Genomic DNA, 15,559 nt, shown 5'->3' with positions numbered 1-15,559 from the left:
AGAAATTAAAGGAATATGAATAGGAAAAGAAGAACTCCAGCTGTCATTATTTGCTGATGACATGGTTCTATATTTAGAGGATCCAAAAAACTCCACTAGAAAACTTCTAGAACTAATAAATTCAGCAAAGTAGCAGGATATAAAATCAATACACATAAATCTAATGTATTTCTATTAATAAGTAATGAATCCTCTGAAAGAGAATTTAGGAAAACTACTCCATTCACAATACCCTCAAAAAAAAAAAAAATACTTGGGACTCAATCTAACAAAAGAGGTGAAAGACCTCTACAATGAAAAGAAAGAAATTAAAGAAAACCTTAGAAGAAGGAAAGATCTCCCATGTTCTTGGATAGGTAGAATTAATATTGTCAAAATGGCCATTCTACCAAGGCACTATATAGGTTCAATACAAGTCCAATTAAAATTTCAGTGATTCCTCATAGATAGAGAGCAATCATGAACTTCATGTGGAAGAGAGACCTCAAATAGCCAAAACAATCCTGCGCAGAAAAAGTGAAGCAGGGGTATCACAATATCAGACCTTAAACTATACTACAGAGCATAAATTATCCTGTAGTCATTAGACTGATGTCACCTTCACATACTTTCCCATACATACCCCTCACTGATTTCCCTTTAAAAGAAGGCCCCAAAGGGGCTGGGTTTGTGGCTCAGTGGTAGAGTGCTTGCCTGGCATGTGTGAGGCACTGGGTTTGATTCTCAACACCACATAAAAAAATAAATAAAGGTGTTGTGTTCATCTACAACTGAAAAAAAGGGGGGGGGCAGCCCCCAAGACCCCCCCAAAGCACTTCTCACTCTTGAGATAGCTTGCAATCTTCCTTAAAAGTGTACTCCTTTAAAGAAACTGTGAGATATATATATATATATATATATATATATATATATATACACACACACACATACACAATGGAATATTACTCAGCCATAAAAAATAATAAAATTAGGCATTTGCAGGCAAATGGATGAAATTGGAGAATATCATGCTAAGTGAGATAAGCCAATCTCAAAAAAACCAAAGGACAAATGATCTTGCTGATAAGCAGATGATGACACATAATGGGGGGTGGGAGGGGGGCAAGAATGGAGGAAGGAGGGACTGTATAGAGGGAAAAGAGGGGTGGGAGGGGTGGGAGGGGTGGGGGGAAGAAAAAAAATAACAGAATGAATCAAAAACTATTACCCTAGGTAAATGTATGATTACACAAATGGTATGCCTCTACTTCATGTACAGAGAAACAAGATGTATCCCATTTGTTTACAATAAAAATAAATTTAAGGAAAAAAAAAGTGTACTCCTTGCCTTCCTAAAGAAATCCGTGCCTCTGTATCTCACACATGCCAAAATTCTTTTTTTTTCTATTGTAAGTGAAGGATCTGGTTGTTCTAAGTTGAGGTTTCCTTCTCCAGGACCTCTTTGGACCCCCTCCAGTGGGAAAAGAAGAAAAACCCTTTCTTCCAACTTTAAAAAATATATATATTTTTAAAAATATATATATATTATATATTTTTTCTGTATATATTTTATATTTATATATATTTTATATATATTTAAAATATATATATATATATATATATATATACAGGCATGGCAGCACACACTTGTAATCCTGGTGGTTGGGAGGCTGAGGCAGGAGGATCACAAATTCAAAACCAGCCTTAGCAACTTAGGCCTTAAGCAACTTAGTGAGACTCTGTTTCCAAATAAAACATAAAAAGGGCTGGGGAGCTAAGTGGTAGAGTACTTGCCTAGCACTATATAAAAATAAACAAGTCAAAGAAAGGTACTGTGTCCATCTACACCCAAAAAAAAAAAATTTTTTTTAAAGGGCTAGGGATGTGGCCCCAGTGGTAAAGCACCTTGGGGTTCAATCCCAGTACAAAAAAAAAAACCCAAAAACAAAAACAAAACACACACACACATGCTCACACACACACACACACACACACAAAACAAAAACCAACACCAGAACTTCTTCTCCCATCTAACTATAACTTATTATCTATTAGTCAATCTTTCCTCATTCTTCCCTCCCCACTATCTCCCCAGCCTCTAGTACTCAACACGCTTCTTTCAACTTAAGTGAGACTGACTTTTTCCTTGTGGTACTCAGGATGGAACCCAGGGCCATGCATGCTAAGCAGGCTGTCTGCCACTGAACTATACCCCCAGCCTGATACAACTTTTTTAGATTCCACTTGAATGAGATCATAAGGTACCTCTTTCTGAGCCTGGCTTATTTCACTTTAACATAATAAACCCCAGTTCTATCCATTCTATCCTAAAAAACAATCTCATTCTTTTTATGATTAGTATTCCGTGTGTGTGTCTGTGTGTGTGTATCTCACATTTTTCTTTATCTGTTCATCCATTGATGGACATTTAGATTGTTTGCATTTCTTGGTTTTTGTGAATAGTACTGAATAATAAACAGAATGCATTGTCCTTTGCTTATATATCCACTAGTAGCATTGCTAGATCATAGTTCTATTTTTAATTGTATGTTTGTATGTGTTGGTATTGGGTACATCTTCAGTCCTTTTTATTTTTAGTACTGAGAATTTAACCCAGGGTTGCTTTACCACTGCGCTACATCCCCAGGTCCCCACCTTTTTTTTTTTTTTTCCCCCAGACACAGAATCGCTAAGTTGTTTAGGGACTTGCTAAATTGCTGAGGCTGGCCTCAAACTTGCAGTCCTCCTGCCTCAGTCTTTTCGGGATTGCAGGTATGTGCATGTGCCACCATGCCCAGCTATTTTTAAATTTTTGAGGAACTTTCATACTGTTCTTCATGATGGCTATACTAATTTATATTCCTATCAGTGTATGCAAGATTTCCCTTTTCTCCACATCCTCAACCAGCATTTCTTATCATAGCCATTCTAATTCAAGTGAGATGATAATCTCTTTGTAGTTTTTTTTTTTTAAATGTATCAGTTATTTAATTTGGTTCTTGGTAAGAAATTTATTACACCAATTTATGAGGATAAATTCCATTTGTTAGAGCAAAAACAGATCACATGTAGCCCTGGAGCTGAGGAATAGCTTTGATTTGGGGTAAAATTTGTGAGTCCACAGCTTTCTGATCAACCTTGCGCTGCTCTGTAATCTCGTATTTCTCTTTCTCATTGTCGAAGATTTCACCTTCCTGGTGTCTGGGCTTCCTCAGCTTCTTCTTGAAGTAAGCCTCAGTAAGGTGTTTTGGGATTTTCACGTTGCTGATATCAATCTTTGTGGCGGTGGTGATAACAAATTTCTGGTGTGTTCTACGCAGAAGAACTCGATTGAGGAAAAGTGGTCCCGTCACAAGTAGCAAGTCACTGCTCAGCTGCTTCAGGAAAACCACTCTCTTGCCTCTGTGGCGCCCAGTGAGGATGATCGAGATGGTCCCGGGAGTGATGCTGGCTGGCAGTTTTTGCACATGCTGACTGAAGGGCTTTTTGCTATGGCTCAACAGCTTTCATGGCACATCTTCAGTCGGATAGTATCTAGGCTTTTTGTGAAGCTTAACCACTCTGGTTCCACCGTTCTTGTCACCACTGACTGGTTTGGGGACAGTAGCAAGAACCTTCTCCTCCTTCTTCTCAATCTTGGATTTAGCAGCCGAGTACTTCCTCTTGTACATGGTCTTTCAGGAATACACAGCAGATCAGGAATATCTGCCAATTCCTCTAACCAGAACAGGGTTTCAGCTACAGTGGGGCTTCCCTTTCTTGGGTTTCTTATCCTTAGGGTCTCCCTTTTTAACCTTGTCAACAGCATCAGTCTTCTTGGCTTCAGGTTTCTTCTCTTTAGCATCCGGCTTCTTAGCCTTTTCACCCGCCATCTTGCAAGATGGGAAAGAGCTCTTTGTACTTTTGATTTGCATTTCCCTGGTTAGTGATGTGAACATTTTTTCATTTCCTGATCACTTATATGCCTTCCTTTGAAAAAATGTGTTTAGATCTGTCACAACACTTTTAATCACTTCATGTAAATACTCATCCCTTTTTTCTGACTTCATATTCTTCTGATAAATTCTTTTTGGTGTGTGTTTTTGTGTGCGTGCATGCATTTTGCTGAGGTTTGAACCCAGGACTTTATACATGATAGGAAAGCACTCTACCACTGAGCTCCACCCCTAGCCCAAAACTCCTATTTCTGACCTCCACTAGTTCATTTTCTTCTACCCAGCCTTTAAATATTTAAATTCCTGAGTGAGTCAGAAATAATTTGGTTAGGTATCTAAAGTGCATAATCTCTCTAAAGCAAAACTTTTAAATGAAAGACAAATTCAATGAGGGTGGACGAAAATAAAAATAATCCAGTCACCTACATCTATCACAGGTAGTGCCAGGCACTATTTGGGGTATTAGCAATTCAAAAGTATATAATAGAGGCAATATTTCTGACCTCAGGGTTTATTCTGAAGCAACAACTATCTACAATAATGTCAGTTAGTGATAAGTCATAGATATTATTACACAATATGAAAGAGTAAGGTTATGAGAGTATAGCTATTTAGAGAAAAAGTCTCCTCTAAGCAAAGTGACATCAAGCAGAGACCTGAATGAAAGAGAATATAAGCCATAAAAAGACCTAGGCAAAGAACTTTCCAGAGAGAAAAGCAAAAGATTTGAGGTAGATAAAACGGCAAAAATTCCATCCTGCATGATGGGCAGAGATTAGATCAAATAGGATCTCATAGACAAGAACAAAGAGTTTGGATTTTTTTTTTCTTTTTTGCAGTATTGGGGATCAAACCCAGGGTCTCATGCATGCTAGGCAAGCACTCTACAACTGAGCTATATCCCTAGCCCAAAAGTTTGGGTTTTTATTATAGGGAATGCCATTGGAGGATCTTGAGCAAGGAAATGATAGGGTTGATTTATAATTTTAAAAGATCATACAACATGTAGTCTTATTAAAAATTTGATGAGACATGTTTACTTTTTTTTTTTTTTGCGGTACTGGGGATTGAACTCAGGGTCTTGTGCTTGCAAGGCAAGCACCCTACCAGCTGAGTTATCTACCCAGCCCACATGTTTATTTTCAAGGGCACACAAGTGGTTTTAAAAATTAAGTCCGAAGAAATTCTATGACTAATGCAGTTTAGCTTACTGAACTACAACTGATTTTAGGTTGTGTTTGGTGCTGAGGACCAAACCATGGGCTTTGTACATGCTAATAAGCACATGCTCTACCATCCAGTTATATCCCCCCAGCCCCAAAACATAATTAATTTAAAATCACTTGATAAAATTTAAGACTAGAATAAGTCCTATCATTCACATGCTCTCCAATATATCTTGTCTGTTGAACCAAAGTCCAAACACAGATGTTCACAGGTTTTTACAATTTACAATAGTTTTAATCAAGTAAATATTTCCCTTTCAAATTTTCTTAAGGCTACAGATTAAAATTAAAATGTTTTGGGATTTATATAGTAATCAAAATACATCATCTACTATAAAATTATTAATATTGCCTAGATCAGGAAAACTTGAAACATCACTTCAAAGCTGAAGTGAAGATAAAAACAAGAACAAATGCATATATCCCACTGCTGTCAATTTTATATACTCCCAAGTCTATCAGTTTATCATTCAGACTTTTATTATAAAAGTTATTTTCCAAATGTATTACAATACAAAATTCATTTTATTTTAAATTTAATTTTGACAGTACTGTTTACTTAAATATTCAACAAATGAAACACTTTTCCACAGTAATCTTTTAAAAAGTACTTCCTGGTGTTTATTAGAAAATAAATCCAGCCCACAAAATGCAATGTAAACAGTAAAACCTCGGTAATTGGGACCAATAGACAATTAATATGAATAGTAAATTGTTTGGAAAGAAAAGCAATTTTGCTAACTTCTCAGGCCTTACAATTTATGTAGCCTAACAAAATAATAAGAGGTACATAATCAGGATTGGCACATAAACAGGATTAAATATGTTTGTTTTCCAGAGGTTCTAACACTATCTGTCAATTAGTGGGCAAATCAAAATCTGATTTTCCAATGCTATCTCACACCATTTTTGCATCTTTTTTTTTTTTTTTTCTGGGTGCTGGGGATCGAACCCAGGGCCTTGTGCTTGCAAGGCAAGCATTCTACCGACTGAGCTATCTCCCCAGCCCCCCATTTTTGCATCTTTTTATACCAAGTTCTACTATCTGAGTATGCTCTTAGAACCCATTTTTATCCAAACAGATCTAATTTTATCAAAATAGGAAATGAAGAGTCAAAACAACTATATAACGTTGTGAAGTAGATTATTTTATACTTCAGAATGATACCCTCCAATAGTGTAGACTGTAATTTAGAGTTGATTGTTGTTAAAAAACAGAACAAAACAAAGCAAAACAAAACAACAGCATTAGTGCTACAAAGAAAGATGTTATCCTGAAGTCAGAAGGTTTGAAATTTCAATGCTCTTTTGCAAGTGGCACCTAATTTTTGTAAAGCCAAATATACTCAAACCAAAAACATTGTATGAAGGTCATCAGTGCAAAAAGAAAAATCAACAAAATCTGACCTTAAAACTAGTTATTGGACTCTTAGTAGCATTTAAATAATCCAGTGCAGATCTGGGCTAAAGGAACAATTAAGGCAGGAGGCACACAACAATTAAGGTTGTGTGAGAAAGAGAAAGAGAAAGAGAAAGAGAGAGAGAGAGAGAGAGTACATAAGCAACCAAAACATCATATTGAATCTCACATTATTGTGGATATTTTAAGAAAAATTTACTTTTAATAGGACAAATACTTTAATCAAAAAACAAACTGCCATACACTGACCACATAAATAACCACATATTGCCTGTATACAAGGTTCAAAGAAAGGAGATACAGTACAGTATTTTAGCTGCCAGTACTGAGTCTCAAGACTGAAGTCTAGTGCATCCCTTGAAAGAGAAACTTGACCTTTCCTCCCCAAAGATGTTATTCCTTTTTTTCTCCAGGTGTGGTTAACTAAACCCGATATTCCCAAAGTAATGAAGACTCATTTCAAGTAATTACTCTGCTTGCAGGTTTTATTTACATGGTAATTGTTACTAGTGGTTTTTAGTGAAATCCTTGTATTTACATTTTATATATATATATATATGTATATATATATATACACACATACATTTACACTTGTAAGGTAAAGAAACTGTACAATAATAAAAAAAAATAAGAAAAAGAAATATAGTAACTTAGGTCCTCTTCAGGAAAACGATGCATAAAAGTAAAATTAAATTTAAGTAGGTAGTATAACCTCAATGAGATTATAGCCAGAGGTTACATTCCCTCTATTAGGGCCACCAATACCAAGGAAATAGTTACCACACTTAACAAGGTCATTCTAAAACCTGTTAAGACTCTGGGTACTCCCTCAGTATTTTATTACACCATCAGTTTCCACTAAGCCAGCCCCTATAACAGGGGTTAACTTCTAAGAATTCCACTAGTAATCCCTAGGCTAGAAGAACCCATAGGATAAAAGTATATGAGTACCCTCTGGTCCCATACTTCTAAAGAGGCAGTCAATACACCAACAAGACTCTCGAGCTTGTTAGTTTAAAGACTATACATATGTCACTAACAGAAATAGTGTGCTTAAATTTTCTTTCAAACCAAACTACAAAATAAAAACACTATAAATTATTAACTGTATAGTATGTTATACATATATTCATAAAACTCAAGTGATTTAGTTTAGGTTCCAAAATTAAACATAATAAATTTAATGCCAATTTACCAATGATTAATAATTTATCTGCTATGCCATCAGTTAGACTCAAAAATTAGTTTTACCTTTTTCTTTCACTCTTATTTCCATTGATTAAAAAAAAAAAAAACTTATACATAGTGTTTCATAAGGCATGGACCTAGCTACTGTAAGATTTCAAATTTCAAACTGGAAAAAACATTTTGTTTCTACAGAGGGGGAATTTTAACTAAAAATTTTAAAGTCTTATCAAATAACATGCTATTTAAGAACTCTCAGAATTCATTACTTTTTACTCTAACCAGTGAAAAACCTCATATTTTTGGACCTACTCCCAAAGTCAAGTCTTCAGTCCATTAAAGTGCAAAGAACTTTCATCCTACCAGTTATTTAGTTCTCTTAATGTTAAATTACTAGGTGAACAATTTATTGTACTAGAACAAAAAGACTAAAATTATTTGAATGATAGGAATTCCTTAAAGAATTTCCCATCAAAAACAAATAGATACAATAATGTGGGAAAACACCTAAACTAACAAGGAACAATCTCCTACGAATATTCCAATTCCCAGATAACTTAAGTTTGCCCCAACCTATGAATGAAGAAAACAACTTAGTTTACAATCAAAGTTGCTTTTCTTGGTCTAGAATATCTTCAAAAGATTAGAACTGCAGATAATATCTATTCTATAATATTTTGGAGGTTAAATTAGTATTTAACAATCCTATGTGACCTCCAAAGTGCCTTTGTGGTAATTGTTAAAAAAGAAAAGATGTAAAAATTTAGAGTATCTTTGAAGCGATTTAAAAAATTTATTGCATTAAACTGTTCACTCCAAATTATGGAGTATGAAATAACCATTTGAACCTTTTCCTCTGAAAAATGCCTCTCCCTACAAAATACTTTTTTATTAATACTGTTAATAAATTTCTTATTTCCTTTGTTTCAGCCATGGAATTTTAAATCAGCAGTTTTCTACCTCTTGATTCTTTTAGATTTCTCCAACAATTTTCTTTCATGCTTTTTACATAGGAAACAGAAAACATTTCTCCCCGCTAAAAAAACCACACATTTTTTATATTTCAGTTAGTCTGTTAATTTTGAAGATTAGCTTTTCAGAGCAGGACTACTGTTCTTGTCTCCTTCTTTAATATCCTTCATTACAGATGCAAAGACCTGGAAATTACATAAAATAAAGATCAGTCCTCAAAATCTACCACCCAGATTAAAGAGATTTAAACAACTACAGCTTATAAACATGAAAAAGAGCTTTAGTATGCTTTATTATCCCTGAAATATTTAAATTCTCAAATCCCCATTTTTTAAGTCTAATTTTATGGAATATGATTCAATTCCAATTTTCATCATTGCCAAATATTTTTATATTAGTATTTAGTAACAGAACATTTTCTGGACCAACATTCATTCCTACATTCCATTTTCATAAGCAGTAAATCTGTGCACTTACAATGCCAATTGTGTGTATCATTCATAGACCAAGACATAATGCTGCTTTTATGGCACTTAACCTAGATCACTGTTACTTCCCTTCACTAAATACAGTCAAAAAAGCCATGATCATATGTTATATTATATTGTCAACCTTTACTACATAGTAGATGTTTAGTAAAATCATTGTCTATTTCAGATGTAATTATTTAACAGCTCTGCTAAATAAATGAGTATTGTGATTTGTAGTTCAATTAAAATATTACTGAACTTATATAAAAATAAATTATAAATTTGGATATGTGGAAGAGAGGTAATCTATGTTAAAATCTTGCTTTTTCAAAGCCCCAAATTATTTTTTAAAGATAATATATATTTGGGCTGGGGTTGTGGCTCAGTGGTATAGTGTTTGCCTAGCACATGTGAAGCACTGGGTTCAATCCTAAGCACCACATAAAAAATAAATAAGTAAATAAACAAATAAATAAAATAAAGGCATTGTGTCCATCTACAACTAAAAAATATTTTTAAATATTTTGTTTTACTTTATGCACTAACAATTCAGAAATATATAACTTTTTTTTTTTTTACAAAAAGTCAACTGATTATTTTAGCACATCTATTAGGATTTTAAAAATGCCATACCTGAGTCCATTTTTTGGTGCTATTCTGCATCTGAATTGCTGCAATACAGCTGAAGAGCTTTTCTGATGTGATATCTTCTGGCAATTTAGTTAGAAACTGTGCTATGTGAATAAAATCCATCTGCAGGAGAATATCTTCATATAACCGGAGGATTCCTAATCCAGTCCTAAATAAAAATTCCTCTCCATCTCTGCAAAATACATCCCAGACTCGACAGGCAAGATCAAGTGGTAGAGATTTGCTATAGAGTGTAAAGATCCTAAAATATGGAGGAAAAAAAGTCTTGAAATTTTTCATTTATTCATTAAGCATCTCTATAGAAAAAAGATGATGGTAAATAAATGATTACTGTGGTTTGTAGTTCAACAACAAAAAAACCAATTAGGGATAAAACAGCGAATAATATATGACTTATTCTCTCAAACTTGAATAATGGAAAATTAAGTAATAAATAATAAAATTATATGAATTTGCAATCTAACATAAATGCAAATCCTAATACAAACTCTAGATGTACAATAGCCTAGTGATTAAGGGTATGAATCTGAAATCACAATGCCTGGGTTTGAATTTTGAATTTGCAACTGAGTCACCTGGCCATGACCAAGATACTTAGCCTTGCTGTGTCTCATTTTCCTCATTAGTAAACTAAAAATAATAATACTGTCTACCTTAGGATTGTTCTGAAAAATGAAAGGAATTAATAAATACAAAGTGATTAGGATGATGTCTGGCACATAAGAAATGCTCATGGCTGGGAATAGAGCTCAGGGACAACGTATACTTAACATGTGCAAGGCCCTGGGTTAAATTCCATCACCAAAAAGAAAAAATAAAGGAAGAGAAGGGAAAAAAAGAAGAAAAAAGGAAAGGAATGTTCAATAAAAATTACTTATTAATAGTGTATAAGGAACCTAAATATCATCTTTAGTAACCTAATATAATCCTATAATAATTCACTTCCCCTCCACCAAACATCCATTGTTTTGTTTTCTCCTCCATTAAGATTTTCTTATTACTTCTTTTCCAACAGAATCACCAAAATGGCTTTTCCTATCCTTTCTGACAATGTCTGACCATGTAATTCTTTATCCAATGGTGCTTCAGGTGGCATTCTGGTTTGGGAAGTGAGAGAATAGATACTAGAAGACTTGTCTTAAAATTGCCTTAGCAAAAAAAAGGACACCACTTTTTACTCTGATTAGTTGAGGTAGTGCTGATGGAATTTGAGGAAGGGAACTAAAGGCTCTAACACAAAACAAAACAAAAATTTAGCACTGCCACTTACCCATTCCTGCCTTGAAAAAATGATTCTGGGTAGTGAAACAAAAGTCCATCTCTACTTCTTAAATTATAAATACATTTAATTGTATGACAAAAACACACTCTTGGTAGTATATAGAATAGTAATTTTATTGCTCAAAAAGAAAACATGTATGAGGAATGCCTTGGTACAGTTTCTAGTACAAAGTACTCACTCATCCCCCCTATCAGTTGTGAAACTGATATGCTCCATGTTTCTCAACAGTGAGAATTGAGGGGCTGGGGAGATAGCTCAGTCGGTAGAGTGCTTGCCTTGTAAGCACAAGGCCCTGGGTTCAATCCCCAGTACCCAAAAAAAAAAACAAAAAACAAAAAACAAAAAACAAAAAAAACAGTGAGAATTGAGAGTTTCCCCTCCCAGCACCGCTTCCTCACAGAATTAGTATTTAATCTTGATTCCCTGAGTTTCAGGATATAAAATACTTCTTCCCATTATCTTGGGTATTTCCCAGAGGAACTCTAATATTTTTAGTGAAAATGGAAGAGCATACATTGAAAAATAACTCAAGTTTTTTTTTTTTTTTTTTTAAGCCTATGTAAAAGAAGGCTCAAGCAGGAATTACATGCTTGTAATCCTAGCTACTAGGGAGACTGAAGCAGGAGGATCACCAGCCTGGTGCTCATGATGAAATTTTTTTTTAAAAAGGACTGAGTTCAGTGCTTTCCTAACAAGGGCCTAGGTTCAATTCCCAGTAACACACACACACACACACACATACACAGAAAAAAAAAAAAAAAAAAAAAAAAGGAGGAGGTCCAAAAAGGTCCAAAAACTGGGAAGACATCATATTCAATCAATAACATCACTTATTTATTTTTCTATATTAAAGCTTAATACCACTTAAATGATTTTGAACCTAGGACTTACAGTTTAACCTTCCATGTGTACTCTTGACAAACTATCTTAGGATCAACTGCTCCATCTTTTTCATAAAGTTCACCCATCATTCTAAAATCAATTGGTTACTGCTTCAATTTCCAACAGTCTTGAATTGGAAAGATGAAGCATCTAAATAAGGCATCATTCTTCCATCAGAAATTTGGATAAAGTCTTGAAAAACAACCCTTGGTAAAGAAACACTATCAAAACTACTATAAGCCCTTGTGTGTTAAAAATAATAGCAACCGACTCTGAGAAGTTAGTGTATGCTAGGTCTTGAAAGAGATACAACTCAAGACATAAATATTACTAATCCCTTTTATAGATAAGAAAATTAAAAACAAATTGAGAGATGCTGATTTCAACCCAGAGTCCATACTCTTTTTTTTGGCAGCAGTGGGGGTGTTGGGGATGGTGATACCAGAGATTGAACCCAGGGACACTTAACCACTGTGCCATATTCCCAGCTCTTTTTATGTTTTATTTAGAGACAGGGTCTCGCTAAGTTGCTTAGGGCCTTGCTAAATTGCTGAGGCTGGCTTTGAACTTGCAATCCTCCTACCTCAGCCTCCTGAGCTGCTAGGATTACAGGTGTGTGCCACAGCAGCTGGCTAGAGTCCATACTCTTAGTCAAATATAACCCCCCCAAAATGGCAAGTTCTCTATTTCTAAGGAAAGGTTCTTTAATATGTATGATCCTGTGCATGAGATTTACAATAGTTCTTAAAGCACAGAAGGTTATAATTTATCTCTTTTTTCATTATTATTTGTTATGTATATTATGACTTACCAGTCTATCAAGTATATGTCTGGGGTAAGACTATAAGACTTGAAATGAAGAAATAGTTTGGAGAGATTTTCTTCAAAGAAAACTTCAAATGTTGCAAAATATTTCAACATCTGCAGACAAAAAATAAAGTTATGAAAGAGTACACTCTGGAAATAGACAAATAAATCCTTAACATTAACAGAAAATCTTTGTTTATTAGCATCTCTCTGTGTCCTCTCATCAAATATTACTAAAACTATAATTCAATGAAAAGCTCGTATTCAGATTACCTTAGTCTTCTAATTGTTGTTTTTTGTTTGTTTGTTTGTTTTACTTTAAGAGGGCATTCAGAATACAGAACATACAAAAGAAACAGTTAATTCTAATGTTCAAATATTTACTTTTGGTTCATACCATGCTGTGATCCACACGAAAAAAAGCCAATTGACATGGCTTATTCAGGAGATTCGCAAATGCAATGAAAGCATCTGCCTCTTCCAAATTGAGAATGAGCACTGCTGCAATGAAGGACATCCCTTGGACCTTCAAAAGAAAAAGAAAATCAAAACATTTAAAATAACAATTCTCTACAGTTTACTTAATTGGATTCCTAAATAATTACAGTTTTGTTACAAAGTAGAATTTACCAAGATTTATTTTTTTTCTTCCCAGCAAAGGTAAATACAGAACACCCATAAGAGTTATGAATTCTTATTTTACATTGCTTGTTCATGTGGGATTTTTTTTTTTTTTTTTTTTTTTTGGTGGTACTGGGGATTGAACCCAGGGCTTTGTGCATGCGAGGCAGGCTCTCTACCAACTGAGTTATATCCCCAGCCTGAGGGAAAATTTTTGAGAAAAAAGTATCAGTTTTTCTTGCTACAAAAATCTCAGTTTTCATTTTCTCTCTAAATTCTCAAAATATAGACTATAGAATCACAAAGTTTAGTTAAAGTCAGGTGATTTTTTTCATTTTTATAACAAATCTGTCTGCATTGGAAATGAGGAACTAAGAATAAAAGAGGTCTATGAAATGTGCTGCTAAAATTCCAAGAATAAAGAGTTTGCAGGGATTCAGATAACCTAGATTCCTGGTAAAGAGGAGAAAGAAATGGGGTAAACACCACTCGAGGATGAAAAAGAAGTATAGGCACAACAGAAGAAATGGAAATAATAGGACTAGCCCAGATGGAGCACAAGATTTATAACAAATGGAAGACATCTGAGAAAAGTAGGATATATTCATATTATGAAATGCCTTGAGTAAAAGGCTAAGAAATATAGATGTCTGCTTTGTGAGTTATCAGTAGCAATTATACGTTTCCTTAATTTAAAAAGTTGTCAAATATTTACTTGTAGTAGAGATTTTATGTGATGAACTTACACAGGGAGACTACAAAGAATAATTGTAATGACAGTGTCTTTTTCCCAAATATTTTGAAAGGGTTGCCTGCAACACTATCTATAACTATGTTTACTTTCTCAGTTTTTTTTTTTTTTTTTTTTTTTTTTTTTTTTTTTGCAGCATTGATAATTGAACCCAGGGGTGCTCTATCACAGAGCTATATCCCAAGTCCTTTTATTTTTTATTTTGAGACAGGGTCTCACTAAATTGCCCAGGCTGGCATTGAACCTGAGATCCTGCTGTCTCAGCCTTGCACATTTTTGAGATTACAGGCATGCGCATCACACCCGGCTTGATTCTTTTTACATTTTTGCATACTTCAATATGGATTCCTGCTCCATTACTATACAATGTTGAGATTTCTCTTATCAGCATGATCAATGATATTTATTATAAAAACCAGTGGGCAGGGGCTGGGGAGATAGCTCAGACAGTAGAGTGCTTGCCTTGTAAGCATGAGGCCCTGGGTTCGATCCCCAGCACCCAAAAAAAAAAAAAAAAAAAACCAGTGGGCAGTTTCCTATGAAGCCATGAGCCAAGAAATGAAGGCAGTTTCTAAAAGGCAGAATAGATAAGGAAATGGATTCAGCCCTGGAGCCCACAGAATGAACAGAGTCCTGCCAAGATCTTGATTTGAACTGTGAAATATATTTTGGACTTCTGACCTGAAGAACTGTGAACTGCATTGTTTGAGGCCATTACGTCTGTGGTGATTTGTTATAGCAACAATAGGAAACTAATACAGAGACCAGACCATATCCATTTGTTCATGACTAAATTCTTAGTCCACAATATTTACTGAATGGATACTGGGGGCAAACTTTTAACCTTCTGTAATAGAATGGTAGAAAAACAAAGAGATTAGAACTATATTTAATTGAATCTAAGATGCTGTTAATTAAAACTAATGTCATGTGCCTATAACCCCAGCTACTCAGGAGGCTGAGGTGGGAGGATTGTGAGTTTGAGGCCAGCAACATGGTAAACCTCCCCATGTCAAAAATACAAAAATAAAGAGCAATGTTATTATTTTAAATACCACTAAAAAAGAAGAAATGATAATACCTTACCACTTAGAATTCTATTTTATGCATATTCACAAAACTAAGGCTCATTAAAATTCACTGCATATCACTTTAGTGCATACATTGCTTCTGGCAAGAGTCCAATTCTTCTGAATATTCTGTATCTATTCATGATATGACATACTGAAAAGGACGTGCCATTCATGGTAGTGTTTCTATCAAAAATGTTTAACTTGGGCTGGGGTCATAGCTCAGTAGTAGAGCGCTTGCCTAGCATGTGTAAGGCACTGGCTTTGAGCCTCAGCACCACATATAAATAAATAAAGTAAATGTCCAT

At 34.5% G+C, this 15,559-nt stretch overlaps 1 protein-coding gene and 1 pseudogene across 1 annotated transcript in view; both read right to left on the bottom strand.

Annotated features, from left to right (window-relative positions):
* Window positions 1-2,866: 2,866 nt before the first annotated feature.
* LOC124985357 (60S ribosomal protein L6-like) lies at window positions 2,867-4,170 on the bottom strand (annotated as a pseudogene).
* An 872-nt stretch (window positions 4,171-5,042) lies between these two features.
* The window catches only part of Tbc1d12 (TBC1 domain family member 12), an 82,604-nt gene continuing 72,087 nt past the window's right edge, over window positions 5,043-15,559 (bottom strand). The window contains exons 10-13 of the mRNA XM_047552881.1: window positions 13,207-13,335; window positions 12,814-12,923; window positions 9,821-10,079; window positions 5,043-8,902 (exon numbers count right to left, since the gene is read on the bottom strand). Coding sequence (XP_047408837.1) covers window positions 8,834-8,902; window positions 9,821-10,079; window positions 12,814-12,923; window positions 13,207-13,335 — 567 coding nt within the window. The 3' untranslated portion in view covers window positions 5,043-8,833. The remainder of the gene's footprint in view (window positions 8,903-9,820; window positions 10,080-12,813; window positions 12,924-13,206; window positions 13,336-15,559) is intronic.

The sequence above is a fragment of the Sciurus carolinensis genome, chromosome 5 (assembly GCF_902686445.1).
Source record: "Sciurus carolinensis chromosome 5, mSciCar1.2, whole genome shotgun sequence".
NCBI lineage: Eukaryota > Metazoa > Chordata > Mammalia > Rodentia > Sciuridae > Sciurus > Sciurus carolinensis.
The sequence above is the reverse complement of the archived record's forward strand: the minus strand, read 5'-3'. Positions and strand labels throughout refer to the sequence as shown.